At 42.7% G+C, this 23,136-nt stretch overlaps 1 protein-coding gene across 2 annotated transcripts in view; it reads right to left on the bottom strand.

The window, feature by feature from the left end:
• Nucleotides 1-23,136, bottom strand: part of RTN4R (reticulon 4 receptor) — a 160,550-nt gene that overhangs the window by 105,614 nt on the left and 31,800 nt on the right. Inside the window, exon 1 of one of the 2 annotated variants that reach the window (XM_087913598.1) lies at nucleotides 10,093-10,165. The exons of the other annotated variant lie outside the window; for it this stretch is intronic. Coding sequence (XP_087769724.1) covers nucleotides 10,093-10,150 — 58 coding nt within the window. The 5' untranslated portion in view covers nucleotides 10,151-10,165. Of the gene's footprint in view, nucleotides 1-10,092; nucleotides 10,166-23,136 lie in introns of those variants that run through there. 2 annotated transcript variants of the gene reach the window in all.

Below are 23,136 nucleotides of genomic sequence, written 5' to 3'. Positions count from 1 at the left end.
CAAAGAAAAAAGAAGACAGTCCAGTTGCCTCCTGAAAAAAGCACCTTTGGGACTTGATGGTGCTTTGTTCTGGTCAGCGAGAAAAGGCAGCAGGAACAGAAGACCACCAAGATAGGCAACCCACAGTGACAAAGAGCCCTTTGAACTCTCACCCAAAGCTCAAAGGCAACCAATTCAACCCCCACAATAGATGTGAAACCCTACAGAAATGGCTCCTTTCTCACCCCTACACAGGTGGCTACCAGCTGACCTGTGAGGGTAGTCTTTCAGGGCAGCCCCAAGTAGAGTGCATGGCAGTTAATACCAGCATACAGAGGTGGATCTACAACAACTCGCCATGGCCAACTTGGCGGACAAGGATTACACTAATATCTAAGAAATGGTGGAACAGGATCATTAAAGAATGGATGCAAAAGGAGGGACAGAATGAAATGGGAATGACAAAAAATAAAGTAATTTTTAAATTGTACTAATTAATTAAATTGAATTGTTGAATTTTCCTGTGGTGAGTTAACCTTTGGTGAGTTGGCCAAGGCAAGTTGACCAAGGCAAATTGGCCATTGTTAAGGTAATGAAGATTTAATAGCTGACCAGCTATTGTAAGGCTGTAAGCCAAGATGATGAGTCAGTAGGGCACTGCTGCTTTAAGAAATTGCCTATATAAGGGAGGCCATGTGAGGGTGTATCTCTCTCTCCTCATGTTCCATCTCCATTGTAGTTCTCCATGTAGAGTTGAAGATTGATTGATTGCCTGGTATTTGCCAAACACATGTATGTATATAGTAGTTTTGTATGTAAACCACTGTTAAAAGGCAAAGCCTCTGTGTCCTCTTGGGTTGCCACTCTGACAGACATGGTGAGTTGGCCATGGTGAATTGGCTGTGATGAGTTGGCCATGGTGAGTTGGCCCATACCGCACAGATGTAGGGATGAAAGAAGGGATGGCTGTCTCTTCCATGTGGTATGAATATGACCACAAGACCAGCCAACATGGGGAATTCTGGATGTTTGAAGTCTACACATCTTAAAGTGGCCAAGATTTAGAAATAGTGCCCTATTAATTGGCGAAGCATGAAAAGGTGTGCTTTTAATGTTCGCTGCAATAATCACTCCTTTTTTTGTAAAAAAATTATTTAGTTTATCACAAAACATAATACAAATAAAACATCTTTTTTTGAGAATAGCATGATCCCGGGTTATCACTTCTCCATACAGACACAAACTCAATTTCATATTCATCTTTGTGTTCTATTCTATATCTTATTACTATTTTATCATTTTCTCAGTAATTTTTCCCTTCCCTTAGTTTTCTCAACCTTGCTTTTAATTATCTCATTCCTTTCTAAATTCAATTGTGTGTGTGTGTGTGTATTTTCTAAGTTTCAATATTTTTCTAATCATTATATTTATACTTTTGTCTGTCCTGTTTCAATTTCGTATTTTCTTTTCTCATTAAACAAAATTTTCCCCTGTAGTTACTGATTAGAGTATGACACCTTTGTATCTTTTAATTTTTGCCCATTCAACTCTTATTTAAACTTCAATTTATGCCTTTACAGTTGTAACATTCAATATAACATGTAACTTCCAGTCAAATTCTGCTTGGTACATTCTTAAAATACACACTAAGTTCTTAAAGAGAAATATATATATATATATATATATATATATATATATATATATATATATATATATATATATATATAAAACAATAATAAATAAAATACTTATTCTATTCCAATTCAGCTCCTATCATTAACGTTAGTTATAATCTTTAACATCTTTAACATTTCTTTTCAGTAGGATATCATACTTCCTTAGAAACACTTATAATATTTCCATAATTTTTTCATTTCTTTCATATTCCTCTTCACTTAATTTTTATAACTCATTAATAATAATTAAAATGTTCCCATCCTTTCCTAATTTCATTCCCATTCTCTTTATTTCATTTATTTATTAACAAACATTACATTACATTACAATGAGTATTTTATCTATCATTTTAATCACACTTATTTCATATTTTCTAAGTTCATTTCTATTTCTAATTTAACAATACTATCTTATGTACCCTTGCAGAATCCCTCTTTCAATTAAATTTTCACCCATTATCTCCATGTCTTCTAAATAGGCTTATACCTTTAATCCTTGTACGTTTTCCCTGTTTCTCTATATCCTGTTTCTGTCCTTTATAACTTCTTTTCCTTTCCCTCTTCCCCCACTCCTTCTCCCTCCCCTTTTTTACCCGTTGTCTCTATAATTCTAATTCTCTCTTCTGTTTCTTCATAATATTATAATTACTTTTCAAACTATTCTTTTTTGGGGGTGGTTTTTTCTCAGATCTTAAATTTTTCACTCTCTTTTCCCCCTTTCTCCCCCCCCCCCACATAGAATTACTTGGTCATTGAAGATGGTTTCTTCTTTGTCCCGCCCTTCTTGTTCTACAGGCATTTCTTGTTGTTTCTGATAGTTCAGGATCTCAATTTCTAAAAATTGAAATATGAAGCCAAAAAACCCTCTTCTGTCTTGTGCATCTTCTTTCTGTTTTTTAAGTTCCATTTTCAATTTTATGTCCAGAATAGGGACATGGTGGCTCAGTGGCTAAGACGCTGAGCTTGTCAATCAGAAAGCTTGGATGTTCAGTGGTTCAAATCCCTAGCGCCTCATAATGGAGTGAGCTCCTGTTCTTTGTCCCAGCTTCTGCCAACCTAGCAGTTCCAAAGCACATCAAAAATGCAAGTAGAAAAATAGGGACTCCTTTTCTGGGAAGGTAACAGCATTCTGTGAGCCTTCGGCATTTAGTCATACCGGCCACATGACCACAGAGACGTCTTTGAAAAGCACTGGCTCTTCTGCTTTGTAACAGAGATGAGCACTGCCCCCTAGAGCCGGAAACAACTAGCTTGTAGGTGCGAGGGGAACCTTTACCTTTACCTTTATGTCCAGAATGTCAACCTTGACATGAACCTGCCTGAAGCCATTTTGGATGCTTCAAGGTTGCCACAAAACAGTGGGAGTGGGGTAAATAGTTAGATGGGGTTTTGTAGCCAAAACAATAAAGATTTCCTGTGGGAACCAAGGACATTTGCACAGGTGACTGACCAGAGGAGGAGCAAGTAACCAGGTAACCAATCAGCACCTGGATTGGGCAGTGTGACTAGTGACTTGGCGGGGAAAGGGAAAACTTTTACTTTTAATTAGGTGAAAGCCACGGGAAACTTTAGATTCAGCTTTCACCAGCTGTGCCAATATGAAGTACCCAATAAACTGTTCTTTGAGGAACTTTCTATGTTCTGTTCTTTCTCGGAGTTCTGTTTCTATGGGTGCATTACTTGGAATGCTGACACAAAATTTTCATCAGGTTTTGTCAACATTATAGCTCCAGTCTTGTTGGATCACCAACTTCTGTGAGGGCCAGCTCAGCAGAAGACACAAGTGAAGTAAACTTCCTCAAGATAAGACTATTCAGTTCTGTTTATTAGCAAGCCTATTTTTCAAAACCCTGTTCATCTCCTCATGGTGGAAAGAAGAAGAAAGGCAGACTATAACAAGAGGGTCTATAAGAACTTGCCATGGCCAACTCATAACAGCCAATTTGTCATGGCCAACTCACCATGGGATAACTCGCCATGGCCAATTCGGTGTGGGATAACTTGTCACAGGACAAGAATTACACTAATGTCAAAGAAATAGTGGAATAGAATCATTAAAAAAGAATGCAAAAGTAGGGACAAAATGAAATGTGAATGACAAAAATTAAAATGATATCTTAATTATTTTAAAAAATTAAATTGAATTGTAAAATTGTCCTGAGCGAGTTGGCCATGGTGAGTTGTCCCAGTCCGACTGCGAGATGTGAAAGACCAGTCATGCAAACATTTAATTACAGTCTATTTAAACATTTTGGAAGAAATTTGTGGACTTCCTGTTTTGAGCTTCCTCAAAGACGGACCGCTGACCACGATCGTGTGTGGCTTTGGTTCGTGCTTGGCATCAGAGAGCCCCAATCCTTTGGATTCAGGGCAGAAGCTACCTCTTAGGGGTGGCGGAGGAAGGGGAGACCATCAGCTGGGTAGAGGGGAGTCACAAATCCCCTCCCTGGCTTGGCAATTGCTCCCTCCCGAAGACGCCTGAAGCGGTGGTGTAAAATGGCCACCCTGAAGGGGAAGATTAGACGGGAATAAGATTGTGCAGGAGAGAAAGAAAGAAGCGAACAGCAGGAGGAATGGGATGATATAATCAAATGAAAGATACCCCCAGGATTAACATTTCAAAGAATCTTTAAGAAAAGATCCAAGCGGTGAAGAGAAAGAGAGAGAAAAAAAGGTGTGAATTGCTTTTGATAGCATCAGGGCTTCAAAACCGCAAAAGGTAGAAGCTGGAGAAGGAACTATATAATCAACTTGGATAAGTATACTTTGATTTTATATTGGTACTAATAAAGCTGAACTATAGACTGTTAAAGAGGAAATTTAATATCAACTGGATTTGATCTTTTTCTTGTTGGAAAATTGTGGTTGAAAAAGCTCTGAATAGTAGAGAAGAAAAAAGAAAAGAGGGGGTGAAGACTTAGCATAGATAAAAAATGCCATCTCAGTTAAACTCAACTTGTTTTTCTTTTAAAAAAACTCTTGTTTCTTGAAATTGCATGGAAATTGATACAATAAAGCAAGAACTTTGAAAAATTGAAACAAAGAATTAGGAAGATTCTACCTTTGGATTAGTTGCTGATTCTGACATGAATTTGGCACTGGGTTAGCAGAGACTTAAAAACTTGAGGAAGAAAAGTTGACTGTCGGAAATAAACTTTAAAGATACTATTTTTGATTAAATTGAGAATTAGAAAATTGTAAAATAGCGATTTCTCTTCTGGCATTAAAAATGGAACTCAGAAAAATGAAAAAAACACTACAAGAACGAAGTGAATCGCTGGGTTTTGCTTTAAAATTGATTGAAAATGAGACAACAGCATATGAACAACAAAGACAAAAGGCAGAAGAGGAGGTGGAGCAAATCATAGAAGAGACCATCTTTGGTGATCATCGAGAACCAAGAATTCTTGAAAGAAAGAAGAAAAGAGTTGGAAATAAATACAGGAGATTTAAGAAATTAAATAAAAATGGGAATATTTGAAAAATTAAAAAAGGGAAAAAGAGTCAGCAGAAATTCAAAGGGTGAAAGGAAGCTATAGAGAGAGGGATAAAAACTGGTGTGAAAGAACAAAGGAGGAAAGACAGGGGGAAAGACAGGGGGAAAGAAGGGACAAGAAACAGGATTTGAAAACAAAGAACTATGGGAATTGTAAAAAAATGAGGAAATCTTTAATTGGACACAGAGATAATGGGTGATTATTATATAGAAAGAGGATTCTGCAAGGTATTGAAGGGTAATATAAATAAATTTATAATTACGAAATAGGGAGATATCGACTGACAAGATGGAAAAACAGAATTGTTATTTTTTGGATAATGGAATCTAATACTCTCCCTCTTTATGTAGAGAGATAATTGTAACAAATAATGGAATAAGTATATTAGATATATTGAAATATTTTTAAGATTGGAATGTTGGCTTTTTTTGGTTTAAATATGAATGGAATAATTAATGGAATATGTTTATTAAATATATGGAAATAAATGAAATGATATAGGAGGAGAGCTGAAATGGAATTAACTTTAGGTTTTAGGATTATTTTACTGTTTGAATGAGTAGATTAATATGTCCTTTTTGGGGAGGGGAATTTAATGAAATTTAAAAGGAGAAAAATTGATTTATATACACTATGTATATACATATATGTATATGTATATACATATACATATATATATATATGTATACATACACACACACACACACACACATATATATACATATATATGTATACGTATATGAATATATATATGTGTGTGTGTGTGTGTATGTATGTATATATATACATGTATATATACATGTATATATATATACATATATATATATATGTGTGTGTGTGTGTGTGTGTATATATTGTAGGGATTATTAAGTTTAATGTTTTAGGTAATAATGTTAAATGTTTTAATGAGATTTAAAAGGGGTAAAAATAAATGAATTTATAACTTAGAGGTGGTGGACTTATATTGAGATTTCAGGGGGGAAGAAGTGTTTTTTTTTAATTAGAATTTAAGATGAAATATACAAATGTGACAGTTAAAAGTACTAAAGTATAATGATTATGAAGTTATCATAAGTGAATTAGATAATGAGATAAATATTTGGAATAATACAATAAAATAGAAAATGTATAAAAGCACTGTTAAGATAAGGAATTAGATATAAAAATTGAATATGTAACCATGGTCATATTTGTATGTATATGTGGAATCATGCTGTTCACTAAAAAGAGACAATAAAATATGGAAAACTGAATAAAACTTGTTTTTTTAAAAAAAGATTTTGGAAGAAACTTGCAAAAAAGCTACACATCCTTTGGGGAACAGTGGTCGGGTTCAGCCGGTTTGCACCAGTTCAGGCGAATCAGTTGTTAAATTACCCCACAACCCCCCCCCGCCCCCACCCCCCGGCTATCCAAATAGATCCTGGATGCTGCATTGCAATGGAGAAACCGGCAATGGAGGGGCTGGCATGAGGGGAGGAAAAGGCCACTCTCCCCTTTTCTTCTCCCTGCTCCTCTTCCTTCCCTTCGTTGCCTGTTTCTCCATTGCAGCACAGTGCCTAGGATCCACTCTGATAGCTGGGGGGGCCGGGGGAGGTAATTTAACAACTGTTTCACCCAGGGTCAGGTTGGTGGAGCTGGAGGATGGGGATGGGCCAGGCCTCCTACCACAGCCTATCTGACCCTGGGCGAACTGATCGTTAAATTATTTGAATCCCACCATTGTTGGGGAGGGAGAAGAATGTGACAATCCACCAAGGATGGGCCCTTGATGTGATATGGCATTTGACTCTCTGAATGAATCATGCTCAGTTGTCCGTGTCCACCTCAAACTAATCTATTCTTAGTTATGAATAAGGATCAGAGGTGATATTCAGCCAGTTCTGACCAGTTTTGAGTAGTTCAGAGAACCGGCCAATCCCACCTCTGACTGGCCCCACCCACATCTATTCTCTGCCTCCCATCGAGTCCCAGCTGATCAGCTGGGTCTTCTTTGGTTGCCCTGCACAGGAGAATGGAGCTGGAAAGCAGGTTAATGGGGTGGAGATGGAATGGGGATTTTGTGGTAACCTTCCCCCAGGAGTGGGGAGGGAATGGGATTTTGCAGTAACTTTCCCCTGCCACCCCCACCAAGCCACCGCCACCAAGCCACACCATGCTCACCAAGCCATGCCCACAGAACCCGGAGTAAAAGAAATTGAATCCTACCACTAATAAGAATGTTTTTAAAAACACACACAACTAAAACTCTCTATGAACTCTGCTGAAATAAAACTGGATTTTGCTGTTGGGAGAAGGCCAATGTACCCAAAAGTCCAGTAGCATGACTTGCCAACTGAAATATATACAATAAAAGCTCTCGGACACTTCAAATTAAGCCTCCCAAGTAAAAAGAAAATGAAAGGAAAACATTGTGTGGTATGCGACATTAAGCCCATCTGTCTAATAATTCACATCATCTAGCTATCATTGCTGTGATATAAACACATTAATGATACATTATCAAATCAATGGTTAGTTTATGTGATAAATCACTAAGGCGGCGAATCTTATTATAATGGAAGTGGTCGCAACATTTAGTCATTCAAAAACAACAAAAAAAAAACACACAAAGAAAAAGTGTCCTGGTCAAAACATGTCTTAGGAATGGGGACATAAGAGTAGGGAGGATCTGAAGTGAATTTCCCATAGAACAACTCAAAGAAGTAATGTAAGATTGGAAGACATGGAGAGACCTGGCCCATAGAATCGTTGTCAGGTCTGCCATCTTTGGCGTGGTGCCTCGCTGGCATCCTGCCATCAAAGGCTAGGAGAGAGGGGGACATGGGGAGGGACAAATGGGCAATCAACCTGCATGTGTATGTGATGGGAAATTGGGGGGGGGGGATGACAGTTTGACAAAGAGCAGGGACACTTGGAACGAGTTTATGCCAGCACCCAAGGCCAGGCACCCTGAGAAAGAATGTGGATTGTCTCAAACATCTCAGCGTTCTCAAAACGCCTAGGTGAATCTTCATTAGCTGAAGACAGACTGGTCCTGGGGGGGGGGGCTGGGGGGAAAACTTTCTGTATTTTTGGCGCATGGGAAATTTAGTTCTAGCCTGACTCTGCTGCAATCAGCATATTTTAGTAAAAGAATCTATCACTTCAACCGAAGGGAGTCGAGGGTCTTTCTTTTCTAAGAGATCAGACTGGGGCAGGTATGACAATCGCTGAGCCGGACATGACTGAATGGATATACCGTTGTCATCAACATAAAACATGCTTGCATGTATGTTAATTCAGAAATAAATTACACCGTACTCAGTGTCTCTTTATCCTACATAAATACAAGATTATGATTTTAAACTTGCTTGCATTGGAATTTTGTTCTTTTTTACCCCCAGAAAGGTAATTTTGTGCCAGATACAGAGTTGGGGAGATTCTATATTAAAGAAAGTTTTTGAACTTGGAGATCTGAAGGTGGAGAATAGATCGGGGGGTCCCTTCCCCTCCCCTTCCCTCCCCATCCCCTGCTCCCTCCCCGCTGCTTCCCTATCAAAGAGACCAGAGCCTTTGTCAAGCTCATCCATTACAGCAATCCATCTCTTCCTCATCTTGATTTCCTTTCACTTCCTGTGAGCGAGATTGCCAAGGTTGCAAAATTACCCTTATTCTCGTTCTAATGTGCGATCACACAGGGGGGGGAAAAAACCTGACAAAAGGAACCCGCAGAGCTAAAAGAGCCGGAATGGTTTTTTGGAGGAACAGGGATGACAAAAAAAAAAAAAAAAACCATGCTGCACTCCAAATGCCCGGGGATAACAGAGTGCAAGAGATGCCGGCAGGAATGGTTATCAAGAGTAGCAAAGCAGCAATTTGATTGCCAGGGACTGAAGAGAAGTATCCAACTTGGAAAGGCCTCCTCCAGACTCCCGCTTAACTCGGAAAGCTTCAGCCCAGTTAGAAATGGCCCATTCAAAGGGTAATTGGACATCTGCTTCCTAAGCTGTGCTACCCAGGGGTGAAGCTAGGAAAGAGCTTGATGAATAACAAGGAAGCGACGCCCGGGAAACCCACTCTAAGACAGCAGGGGAGTAGAAAATAAGCAACTACCAAGCCAGAGAAGTCAACAGCTCAAGAAGTCGACAGCGAACTTGGGAGTCAGGGTCGCTGCTCCCAGAAGTCAGTCCTCAAGGGATCCAACTAGATGAAAAATGGGCTAGACTTCCACTAGTCTATTTTGGAAATATTTCACAGGAAGCTTGAGAGAAATGTTGGGCACATTCCAGCTTAAACAAATGTGAAAATGAAGCCAATGATCAACATGAAGGTGCTCTTTAAAATTGATTTAGTACATTTGATTTAGTACAATGTATGAACTTAGATAGTGGGGCTTATAAGCCATTATGACTGGTGGTGGGGGTGCTTAATGTCCATCACCTCACAACAGTGTTTTTTTTTTTTTTTTCATTTCATTTTTAAAATTTTACTTTTCATTTTTTTTCTGTCAAAGATATTTTTTTTAATCCCATCATTTAAAAGAAAAAAAACCCTGCACCCTTCCTTTTCACCAGTAGAGGGAGCTGTGGCACTGAAACCCAGTGCTGTGGCACTACCTGCTGGTGAGAAAAAATATTTCGATTGGTGGGGTTTTTTGGAGCAGAAAGTAGCTCAAACACGCTAGAACTGGCAGCAGGGGAAAAACAGAGTGGAGGAAATGGACAAGCAATAAAAAGGAAAAGGACTAAGCTCTTGGGGGAAGTTGCAAGGAAATACAGGAGTGAGCAGAACAAGAGAGGAAGATACGGTCTCAGCTGGAAGAGAAGTCGAGCTGACGCTAAGAGAGGCATGCTTGACCAGTGGTGGGTTGCAACCGGTTTAACAACTGACTCTGTCAGCGCACACTTCATGCGTGTGCATGGCATTCAATAAAGACCAATTGAACCTCTCCAGCTCACCTTCTAGCCTTTCCCGGGTAAGTAGAACAGCTGAGCTGCGGTAATCCCACATTACCATGCAAATCAGCTGAGCTGCAAAAGAAGAAAATGTAAGACAGAATAGGGTGGGGGCAGGTGGCTGAGGCCAGCTGATCATCGTTCATAATGGTTTGCTAGAACCGATCTGAACTGACAGCAGCTCACTGAACTGTGCTTGACCTTCCCGCAGCAGTCTGAAATCAGTTTGCAAATGATCAGTTTCATTTGTAACTAATTTTCTTGTAAATCGGGAATCTGGAAAATTCACCTTTTGAGCACAAGTAGTCCTTGACTTACGGCCACAATTGAGCCCAAAGTTTATTGTGCTGTTAAGTGAGTTCCACCCCATTTTATGACCTTTCTTGCCACAGTTGTTAAGTGAATCACTGCTGTTGATAAATTAGTAACCTGGTTGTTAGGTGAATCTCCTTAATGCCCCCTTCGAGGGTTACAGGAGAAGATAGTCAACAGTTTTGAAGGCGGAAGAGGGCTCTACGCCCCAACAGCAGATAATACGGTGGAGCCATCTTCTAGGAGAAGGGAAATCCTGATTTCAAACCTCCACTGACTTGTGGCTATGTCTATTCTTGCAAAAGGCTTCAGGAGTTCAACCTCGAGGCAAAATCCAGAGCCCGAGTCCCGGAAGCAGCTCGCGACTGTGTACAATCACGTTCTGGTAACTCCTGCGATGCAGCTGGAACAAATTGTATCAGCTCTGCCATTCCATCACGCTATTTCAGTGACATGGAGAGGGGGGACTTGCTGCTTGGGTAAGAGTTTATCCTCCTTATTGAATTACCTGGGTCTCGTGCTCTGGAGAAGACACTCCAGCTTTGCATACAGCATAAAACAACACGGGAAGTGGCAGTTACTGCTCTCATAGCACGATACCACAGTCTCTGGAGATTAAAGGATGTCAATTCAATTCCAGTGAATCTCATTTCCCCATTGACTTTGCCTGTCAGAAGGTTGCAAAAGGGGATCACGTGCAGGGGTGGGATTCTACCAGTTCGGACCAGTTTGGGCGAACCAGTAGTTCCAGTGATCATTTGCCCCCGCTCACTCTCCCCTGCCCTAGTTTGTCCTTTATTTCAGTGTTCTGCACCTCAGCTGATTTGCACGGCACAGCAGACGGCCATGCCACAACTGCTTTACTCACCAGGGCTGCAGTAGAAGGTAAGTATTATTCAAAATGGGCAGTTTTCAAATGCTGCACACGCTCACCGAACCGGCTGTTACACCGGTTGAATCCCAGCCCTGATCACATGACACAGCAATGGTGATAAGTATGAATCAGTTGCCAAGCAACTGAATTTTGATCGCCTGATCATGAGGATGCTGCAAAGGTCATAACTATGAAAAATGGTCGTAGGCACATTTTTCAGTGCTGTTGTAAGTTTGAATGGTCACTAAAGTAACTGTTATAAGTTGAGGAAGTTTATGGAGTGGGTACCTGTGAGAGATTCCTCAAGGCTTTGTGTGATGATCCGGGGCACGGCACAAAGGCAACACAGTCAGATGATCAATAAGAGTCCCTTTATTAGCTCCAACTTTGCCCCCAATGTCCAGGTTACCTTCTAGCTAGAGAAGAACTCTCCCAGGAACAGTCTTTGGCTACAGAAAACTAAGTCCAAAACATGTGCAACACTGTAACTTAAAGTCCAAACAAGCCAAACTAAAGTAATTAGTTTGGCAGGGCAGGAGCAAGAATTACAGACTTGAAGGCACGGCAAAACTCACACAGTTGGGAAGACACCAGGAACACAGATAAGCCATGACAACACAGGATAAAGTCGCATTTGCTCCCAGCAGCCTGCCGCACACAGCCTACCTTTCTTATCAACTGTCTTCCCAGGTGTGGCTAATGAAGGGAATCAGGGCCCTTTCCTCCCCCGTAAGTCACACAACCCATATTGCTCTCTTCACCGTTCCTCCCTGCGTACCCTAGGATGAAGAGGGGTTAGGCCTGTTTCTTCCTCTGAACTCCTCTCCCTTGTTCTACCTCTTCCCTGCTCTGCCCAGCCGGACTTTGCCCTTCCCCAGTTTCCTCCACAGCCAATGGAGCCACACTCCAACTCCCTGTCAGCTTTCGTCTTCCTCCTTGGATTCAGACTCTGACAGTGGCACGACACTTTTCCTCTAGTCACGGCTGGTGGGAAGGAAGGGGATGGGTTCTCAATTGCTCTCACATCTCTGAGTCACACCATGCTTCATTAATACAGCAAAGGCAGTGGTGGGCTGCAACTGGTTTAACAACTGGTTTCGTGAGGGTGTGCTTTGTGTGCACAACGTTCAAAATACAGCAATTTGAAGCTCAACTGCTTACCTTCTAGGGCAGCCCAGTAAGTAGAACAGCTGAGGTGTGGAAATCAGCTGTGCTGCACAAATCAGCTGAGCAGAAAGACAGAAATATAGGACAGGATCTGGTGGGGACAGGGAAGCGGGGCCAGCTGATGGTCGGAACTACCAGCTCGCTAGAACCGGTCTGAATCGGTAGCAGCCCACCAGTGAGCAAAGAGGGTGAAAAATGGTCCTGTCACTTTTTTCCCACAGCACCATTGTAATTTTGAATGGTCACTAAACAAACTGCACAATTGTTATTTCTAGTTAGTTTCACTGACAGGAGGCAAAAAAAAAAAAGCGCTCAACAAAAGCAAAAGAAGCATTTCAAGCGGGGCCAGAGAAATCAGCCTTAAAAGGCCACAGAATATCAATGCTGGAACACCTCCTGGGTGTGTTATGTGTGGCTCCAGAAATAGGCCATTTGCCAGCTTTCCGATATCCTGATGTGGTTCTTGCCTAAAAATGCAATACCTGTAGATATAAATTTAAAGAATCGTACGCTGGCTCCAGACATGTGAAGAGAAGTGCATAATTAAGTGTGAATTTCCAAGCATGGAAATGTTTGCCGTGATACCACCTCTGGTGTTTCCTACCTGTCAGCCGGCATTCAGTTGCTAGCATATTTCAGCTCTAAGTACTAATTAATTAAGGTGATTGCTACTGTGGCTGATGATGGGCTTATAATAGACTTTATCTTCAGCTAAGAGGGTGTGGCTAGAGATTACAGGCAGCTTACAAGCTCTCCTAATGGAAACCTCTGGATCCTATAAAGAGCCCTCTGCTCTCCTCCCTTCCCCCAGGGATGGAAGCATCTGAAGCAACAGAAGTGACTAAGCAGGGCCCTGAACATGGTGGGTCATTGGGTTCCTCACCATCTGTTACTTCTTGAAAGGCACAAAGGAGCCACTGCTGTTGCTCAACACCAGCCGACGGAGCTGGCAGCAGAATCGGACAGTAGCAAGGAGGTTGTAGATAAACCTGGGCCAGTCTTGGAGGCTGAGGAAAGCTCAGACGGGGGCTCTGCATCGGATGGGACCAGGGCAGGCTGGCAGTTATCAGCTGCCTTCAGACAGCAGTGAGGCGGGGGAGTTTCTGGAACTGGATTCCAGCCTGTGCATGCAAGGCTACCAGAAGAGAAGAACAATTAAGAAAGCAGGGTTGACTCGGGAGTAAGGCCACACCTCAGAGATGGTTGGCCCCTCCCATAAGACATAAAAGAGGAGCGAATGGGACGTGAGCTTTTGCAGGAAGCAATTTGTTCGTCTGGTTGATTCAAGCTTTGAAAAGTTCTGTTTGCCTCTGTGTCAAGTTTGGCTTTGCCCTGAGTTTGGCCATTCATTCTCTGGCAGCATTCCAAGTGCGATAAGGTGGGTGTTTATAAACATTCCCCTGAAAGACTGTTTGTGAAGCCTTGCAGGCTGTGAATGAACGTAATTCACAGCCATGAAAATAAAAGAGGTTTTGACGGGACTGAGATTGTGTTTTATGCTTTCTAAGGAAGCCTAGATCAGAACAGTAGTAGGGGAAGGGAAGGAAGATCTTTTGTGAGATTCCAACAAAATAAGACTGCAAAGGTGATGAAATGATGGGGAGTTTGCAGATCAGCAGAATCCTACCCAGATCCCACCAACTGCAATCTCTAAATCAGAATAGAGTTGGAAGGGACCTTGGAGGTCTTCTAGTCCAGCCCCCTGGTCAAGCAGGAGAACCTATCCTATTTCAGACAAGAGGCTGCCCAGCCTCACCTTAAAAACCTCCAACGATGGAACATCCACAACTTCTGAAGGCCATCTGTTCCACTGGTTAACTGTTCTCACTGTTAGGAAGTTTATCACATCCCATCATCATACAACATTTATGACTTTTTTTCCTCTCAGAAAGTGGTGTTTATTTCTAGTTTTCAGCAAAAGCCACCCCATAGCAAAAAAAAAAAAAAAGAGTTTGCTTAATGACAAGAGCGTTCGGTTAATGACAGCAGCGTTAGCAGCCACCACAGAAAACGTTTTAAAATTGAGCAGGTTCATGTGATGCAGGTTCAATTATGGTCATTATGTTGATGATTACCTGTCCTTCCAACTGCAATAACTTTTTCAACTCAGCCCCAGATCTCAGCCGCATCTCAGCATCTGGACTAGCCCTTTACCCTAGGATATTTTAGCAATAGCAATAACAGGTTAATAGGCTTATATACTGCTTCACAGGTTTACACAGTCAGCCTCTTGCCCCCAACAATCTGGGCCCTCATTTTACTGACCTCGGAAGGAGGGAAGGCTGAGTCAACCTTGAGCCTGGTGAGAATCGAACTCCTGGAAGTCAGCAGAATTAGCCCTCTCTAAGTGGTTTACAGCGTCAGCCCCTGACAATCTGGCAACCTATTGCCAGCCTATTGCTCCCAACAATTTTACCGACCTCGGGAGAATAGTTGGCTGAGTTAACCTTGAGCCAGTTAGGATTGAGCTGCTGACAGTTGTCAAAATTAATACTGCCTTCTGGCCACTGCACCACCACATTTTTATATTTTAAGTTGAAATATATAGAATTCCCTCCCCACGATAACAGAATCTCACCTTGCATGCACGATGCTATTGATAATAAATGTCTGCTTAATTAAAAGATAAGTACCCTTATTGCAAACGCACTTAGTTTGTATAGCTGATGCTATTATTGTTGTCACAATAACCTATCATTGCAAAAGATGCATCGGCCCTGCTGGTGAATTGGGGGAAATTTGAATAGCCTTTTTAAGCAGGAAAGAAAAACAATAAACGGAAAGGTCATCTTCTGCATAATTCCCAGGGTATTTTGATAAGCAAGTCGATTGTGCCAGTCCTACCATTTCTTCTTTTCTCTGACAGGTACAGGGTTTTTGGTGAACGGGGGGAGGGAGTGGGGCAGGAAGGTTGGTTTCAACAGCAACACACTGTTCTGACCTGGGTTTCACCAAATCATGAAACAAGACTCCTTGCCCCAACAAAACCCCTTTTTATTAGGCTAATGTGAATTCCTGTCACTCACATCCAGCAAAGTCCCAGCAAACAGTCTTTCAAGGGTGAATTTACAACCACAGACCTTATCAGGCTTGGAGAGCTGCCAGGCCTATAGCTTCCAAGTGCTGTACCAGAAAATACTTGGCAAGGAGTCTCTGGGAGGCACAAACAAATCTTCACACTAATTAAACTATCTAGTTGTCTCCTGCAAACCTCACTCCCCTTTCGCTCCTATTTATTCCTGATAACTGTCAGACGGCCCTGGCCCCATCTCTGCCTCAGATGCAGAGCCCTCGTCAGAGCCTTCCCCAGACACCAGGACTGGCCCAGGTTCTTCCCCAACCTCCTCACTGTCTGAGTCTGCTGCAAGACACAACACATACTAGTCAAAATATTAAGATCAGGCTTGGGGAGTTGTGTTGGGAGGAAACAGAAAAGGTCTACTCTGAGAATGCTGGCACAAGAGACAGCCTCTGCCAGTCATTCCAACGATGGGCTGTTCCTACCACGGAAACCTGGAATCTCTGAAACTCATTGTGGCTAATGGTGCATATGTGTGATGCGTTTCGGTTCATAAAGGTTACTCAATTATTTTCCATATTGCCAGTGAATATATGTATGTTCTTGACTTACAATAGTTTGCTTAGTGATTGTTCGAAGTTACAATGGACTGAAAAACCTGACTTATGACTGTTTTTCAGTTATGACCTTTCCAGTATTCCTATGATCATGTGATCAAAGTTCAGATGCTTGGCAACAGGTTAGAGTAGAGTAGAGTAGAGTAGAATAGGAGTCTATAACCGTGTTGGTGAACCTATGCCACGCGTGCCAGAAGTGGCAAGCAGAGCCATTTCCCCCAGCACACGAGAGGTTGTCTGGAAGAACCCCACTGTGCATGCGCAGGGGGCGTGAGGGGGCCAGCATGCATTGCCTTCTGGGTGCTGGCACGCAAGCACATGCAAGAGAGCACGCACTCAATTATCGGCACGGGAGCCGAAAAAGGTTACTCACCACTGTAAGTTCCTCCGTGCCATCTCAGCATCCATTTCAGCTTATCTGTATCCTTAAAATTCTGTGAAGCACACACAGGTGTGGTGGCCTAGAGGTGGAGCTCTAGCCTCACAATCAGGAGGCTATGAGTCTGATCCTAGGTAGAGGCAGATATTTCTCTCTCTGGTCACAATGAGAATAGATCTGCCGAACAAAACTCCACGTTGGTGACAGGAAAGGCATCCAGCCATTAAAACACTCTGCTAGCTCCATTCAGTTGCCCAGACTCCACCCCACAAGGGATCAGGGGGTCATTAAAAGATGAGAACCCATATGCATGTGCATGCACACATACACACAGCTATCAGCATTGGGCTCAGTACATGAGCCTGACCAAATGGCATGAATTCCTTCCCCCGATTTGAAAACTGCTTTGATGCACTGTAAAAACATACTGACCGGTCATTATGCAAATGACATGCAAATCGCATGGTTTGTGTTCATTTGTGTAATGTCATCTCTGTGGATGACACACTCCATGATTTACCAGACTGTCAGGAATAATGGACACCTATTCTATTAAACGGTCAGTTAAATCAACTGTATATTTTGATATTTCTCATTTTTGAAGGTCTAACTTTGATGAATTATCATCAAAAACCAACTGCCGCCTAATCTCAATAAAATATATAGCTGTTTCCTGGGAAAAATGAGAAGAAAAGTATTGAAATAAATAAAAGAAAAAAAGAGAAGGGAATATCTTTGCAACCTGAGTATCAGTTGGGGCAGCAAACATCACCAACCTGAGGAAAATTTCCATCGATCCCGGAATCCCTGGGCATCTTTCCCTCATCCCTACTTTTGGGCTGAGCCAATATACCCTCCACTGACTGGTGGTGGACACCAGGGACTTGCTTTCAATGTTTTGGCCTCTCTGGGATGTGGAGAGGGGCTCTGATGGATGGCCTCACAATGTCGTCAAAAGGGATGGGGGAAAAGCCAGCTCGAGCAAGTGGAGCTGAGCCCCTGCGCTCACCCACTGCTTGAGCAGCTGGGTTCCGAATGGGCCAAGGCCCAGTGCTGCAGCCTGGGAGTTGGGGACCCCTGCTTGGAGAGGGAAATTTAGCCAATTATGAAGACATTACTGTAATTTTAAAACCGATGGAGATGGCACGTCTCCCCTGGAATGCCTGGACAGTCCAGGGACTGAGGATGATGGTGTCCCAGAGCTCTCCGGCATTGGAGAAGGTGGTGAGCCGGATGGGGAGCTGCCTGCCTTCACAAACACAAGGGAGGATCTGCTGAAGGTAGTCAGTGGTGATGAGAGACAGCAGAGAAGGAATGGAATGGAATGGAATGGAATGGAATGGAATGGAATGGAATGGAATGGAATGGAATAGAATAGAATAGAATAGAAGCAGAACAGAAGCAGAACAGAAGCAGAACAGAAGCAGAAGCAGAATAGAATAGAATAGAAGCAGAACAGAACAGAACAGAACAGAAGCAGAACAGAACAGAAGCAGAACAGAACAGAACAGAAGCAGAATAGAATAGAATAGAATAGAATAGAATAGAATAGAATAGAATAGAATAGAATAGAATAGAATAGAATAGAATAGAATGGAATAGGAATAGAAAATAATGGATGGGATGGGATAGAATAGAATTACGGAATAGAACAAAACAGAACGGAACAGCACAGCATACCTGGAAGGGACCTTAGAGGTCTTCTAGTCCAGCCCCCTGCTCAAGCACGAGGACTTACACCGTTTCAGACAAGCGACTGTCCAGTCTCTTCTTAAAAACTTCCAGTGATGAAGCACCCACAATTTCTGAAGGCCGCCTGGTTCAGCAGTGCAATAATAGACTTTATTGGTTGTCTGCAGCTGCTTGTGTGACTTGGGTCAGTACAACTAGCTTGATTAAGACCCAGCCTGTCAGGCCCCACCTTCTAACTCAAGGCAGGCCGGGCTGACAGCCGAGCACCGCCATTAGGACAAGAGGCGCCTACTCAGCACACATCATCTAGGGTTGTCAGCAGTGATGGATGGCGAGAGCAACTAATGGGCTCTTCTCCCCACATTTGAGTCCTCATTTGCAAGCAGTTCCTGCCGATGGTTCACCACAATCCATCATGCTTTGTGTGGCCAGGCTCAGTAATTACAAAATTTATTCTCCCACTGTTGTCAGATTAGCTCATGGCTGATAGCAGGGCGAGCAGAGCAATGGGAGAAAGTGCTTCTGAGCGCTTGAAGGCATCTTGGCCTCTGCCACTGTCCAGTTGGACGACCAGAAGTGTCCCAAAATCCAGGAATGTACAAACTATGCATTATCTTGGGTATGCCTCGCTCAATCCCGTTGACACCAATTGGCAGAGACAAAACATTTTCTCACCCTTCCATTTATCATCCCCCAAGGATTTAGATTGGGCCCTCCCCTTCTGGCCTTGGGGGCGGGGGGGGGCAGGGCCCAGCAGGAGAGGGTCTCCAAAGGTTGCACTGAATCTGATACCCTGCTTGTACTATGTGATGTAGCAAGGAGATGGATTCCCAGGAGGGAAGGGTATATTCCCTCCAGCTAAGTAAGAGCAACCAAGATGACGATCAAAGGCCTGGAGACTAAACCAAGAATGGCTGCCGTGGGTCTGGCTAGTCTAAAGAAAATAAGACTTGGGGTGACATGATAACAGTATTTCAGTATCTGAGGGGCTGCCACAAAGAAGAGGGGAGGTCAAATTATTCTCCAAATCACTGGAGAGCACGACAAGCAACCATGGTTGAAATCTAATCAAAGGAAGAAGCAACCTGGAATTAAAGAGAAACTTCCTAACAGTGAGGACACTTAAACTCTGGAACAGCTGGCCTTCAGAAATTGTGGGTGCTCTATCTATCACTGGAGGTGTTTAAGAAGAGCCTAGACAGTCATTTATCTGAAATATTATAGGTTCTCCTGCTTGAGCAGGGGGCTGGACTAGAAGACCTCCAAGGTCCCTTCTAGCTCTATTCTATTCCATTCCATTCTTATTCTTTTCCAGAAACATAAGAGGTAACTCAGTTCAGAGAGTTTGTGTGAGAGAAAGAGGGTGAAGACAGTCCCTCCCTAATAGTTCCCAGCATATAGGCTTCATGTAGATCAGGGGTCCCCAACCACCAGGCCGCGGACCCGTACCAATCCATGGAACATTTTCTACCGGGCCGCCGGTTTGCTGGGCGCCACCATCTTGTTTTGATGAGAAAGTGCTTCCGGTGAGCTTTTCCGGTTGGAAAGCGGTGTTTGGGTCGTGAAGGAATCCTCACGCCTTAGTTTCATCGAGGGGGGGGGAGCGGCTTTGAACAAAACTAAGGCGCGAGGATTCTTTCAGCACCCAAGGCAAGGTGAGCCAAGCGACCGTCCCGAAGCCGTCCTGAAGCCCCTCGACAAAGGTACAAAGGAGGAGTTGAAGGTGGCGGGGAGAAGCGGGGGACAGCCGGCTGGCCGGTCGCTCGGCTCGCCTTGCCATGCGTGCTGATGCTGGTACCGGGCCACGGATCATTTTGTGATGCCGGTACCGGGCCATGGCACAAAAAAGGTTGGGGCCACTGATGTAGATAGTAGTTTGCTGCACTTGGGCAAGATTCTGTCTATAGGTGTGGAAATAAAGAAATCTACTTGGAAGATTCACATGTCCTTATTTGGGGGAGGGGGGGGGGCTGACACTACTTACCCACTGAATATGATTATGTTTTGTGCTTAGTTGGGTTTTAACAGTGGTTACAGTATGGATGTTTTGAATGTTTGCTGTTTTTATTTATACTTCTTAAATTCTTGATATTGATATTGTTTGTTGTGAGCCACCCAAAGTCCCATGTATAAGATACAGCTATACAAGTTGAATAAATAAATAAAACAATCCCAAGGGAAGAGATCAGGTCCTCTCATGATCTTTGCTACAATTTCAGCGTGAACAGTCTGAGAGGCTGCTGAGGGACGGACAGATGTATAACTGAGACTATGGAGCCTTCCACTTGCAAAGCAGATGTTCATGTTTCAAACTCCACCCTGAAGTTATCTAGAAGAATTTGAGATATTGATCTTGATTGTACCCAGTTTTGCTTCTCCATGACACCAGAATCAGTTTGGAAAGGAAATCAAGTGAATGTTTCCCAACCAGAGGTATGGAATTCCAAGATTCCCCATATATGTCTATGGAGATTCTCAGTCATCCAGGTCATAGTTGTCCCAAGGTGCTTTTTCAAGAGGCAACTGGAGTTTCTTGGTTTTTCTTTGAAGGTGTTTCACTTCTCATCCAAGAAGCTTCTTCAGCTCTAACTGGATGGACTCCTTCCATTCCCCACCATCCATCAGAGCTGAATAAGCTTAGTTTAGTTTAGATTAGTTTACTTTATTGTCATTGCACCTTGTACAATGAAATTAAATGCCATCTTCAGTGTACATTATGACTATGAAAATAAACACATCCTTCACATTCTATACAATTGAATGGAAAACCCCTGATCTTGCATTAATATTGCCCTATACAGTAGAATTCAACAGAGCTACTACCCTGGGATGGAAGCTGTTTTCCAGCCTGTTTGTCCTCGTTTTTATCATCCTGTACCGTCTTCCAGATGGTAATAGTTAAAAAAGGGGTACCCAGGATGAGATGGATCTTTGAGAATGCTTTGAACTTGGATGAGAAGTGAAAAGTCAAAAAGAAAAATCAAAAGGTCCAGTTGCCTCTTGAGAAAAAGCACCTTTGGGACAAGATTCCCCATAGTGATTGCTAAAGATGGTGAATCATCATGGCTGATAACAGATAATTAGAGTTGGAAGGGACCTTATAGGTCATCTAGTCCAACCCCCTGCCCAAGTGGGAGGTCCTACATCATTTGGCACCAAATGGCAGTCCAAGCTCTTCTTGAAAGCCTCCAGTGATGAAGCTCTCACAACTTCCAAGGACAACTTCTGTTCCATTGTTTGATTGTGCCCACGGTCAGAAAATTCTTCCTTATTTCCACATTAAATCTCTCCTTAGTCAGCTTCCATCCATTGTTCCTTGTCTGGCCTTAGGGTGCGTTAGAAAATAGCTGACTCCCTCCTCTCTGTGGCAGCCCCTCAAGTAATGGAAGACTGCTATCATGTCTCCCTTGGTCCTTCTCTTCCCTAGACTAGCCAGCCCAGTTCCTGCAACCATTCATCGTGTGTTTTAGCCTCCAGTCCTCTAATCATCCTGGTTGCTCTTCTCTGTACTTTTTCTAGAGTCTCAATATCTTTTTTATAATGTGGTGAACAAAACTGGATGTAGTACTCTAGGTGTGGTCTTACTAAGGCTTTATAGGGTGGTATTAGTACCTCCCTTGATCTTGATTATACCCCTCTGTTGATGCAAGTTAGGGTATCATTGGCTTTTTTGGCTGCCGCGGCACACTGCTGGTTCATATTTAGCTGGTCATCGACTACGACTCCAAGATCCCTCTCACAGTTCCTGCCTCTATCCTGCCCAAGCTTCATAAGCTGACAGCCTGACATTAGCAATGGGGTGGGTGGGTGGGTGGAGGGGACGACTGGACTGTAAGGAAGAAGAAGGGGAGGATGGAAGCCCAGATGAGCTTGGTGAGAAGCTTCAGCCAACCAAGGTCAAATATCAGCATGCAGAGCTGGGAACCAACAGCCAGTTTCTTAAACAATATACAAGCATCTAATTGGACATTTAGAGATAACCGGGGCAGAGCCAGGGGTGGGGGAGAGGGAATTTTACTTTGTATTGTTTGTGTGGGAAAACCTCAGATTCAGCTTCTGTTACTTCTGTAACCATTTAAGCTTCAGTAAAGTATATACTTTTGGCAAAACAAATGGGCAGGAGTCTTTCTTTGCTACTGGTAGATGACTGAGGGGGACAGTTGACATGGAGTTTAGTCGGTGCATCTGGAGGTGTCCACTTGTGAATGGCGTGGCAAGGTGAGGCCACCAAATGGAAGAATTATCTAGAATACTTCGGTGATGGAGGAATGGTTGGTTTTATAGTACCAGGAAGATTGGCTACCTGAATGAACAAACGAACTCTGGAAGTGCTTTGACATTTCCACTCTAAGCCCCAGGCATTTAGCATGTTTACAAACTAATTTAATGACTGTCCTACAGGAAACAGTTTTATGATAACTGCTGCAAAGCTATCACCAGTTTGTTTTTACTATTTAAATGTGATTTTTATTCCCAATGATACACTGCTACGGGAATGTTGTAACTGAAGAGCAGCCTCAACGTGTCACAGAATTCTGACCAGGCTTTCTGTGCTCAGCCATAAATCTGTTTTATTATTTATTTCATTCAATTGACAGATTTTTTTTTTAGGCTGCTCCATTCCAAACTGAAATTCTGCAGTAATGATGTTCTCCTCTCTATATTAGTCATAAATGTGACTGGCTGTTAGGCATATAGAAATACATGTGTCAACCTTGAAGCTGGCCTGGCTGAAGCCATCTTGGAGCTTCAGTGTTGCTACACTGGAGCTGAGGGATATGGAAGGGAGATTAGAGATGAGCGGGGCTGTGTAGTCAAAGCAAAATACTTTCTCTTGCAAACCAAGGACATATGACATATGATATCTATCAATATAAAAGCAAAATACTACTCATGCATCATCACAAAATCTCCAGAACCATAAAGCCTACAAACTTTAAATTTAGCACGTATCTTCCTCTTGGCTTCTAGGTGCTCATTAAGAAAG

Source organism: Pseudonaja textilis, chromosome 15 (genome assembly GCF_049901715.1).
Source record: "Pseudonaja textilis isolate UNSWEBS1 chromosome 15, rPseTex1.2, whole genome shotgun sequence".
Classification (NCBI taxonomy): Eukaryota; Metazoa; Chordata; class Lepidosauria; order Squamata; family Elapidae; genus Pseudonaja; species Pseudonaja textilis.
Note: the sequence above shows the minus strand (reverse complement) of the source record. Positions and strands in the feature narration are given on the sequence as shown.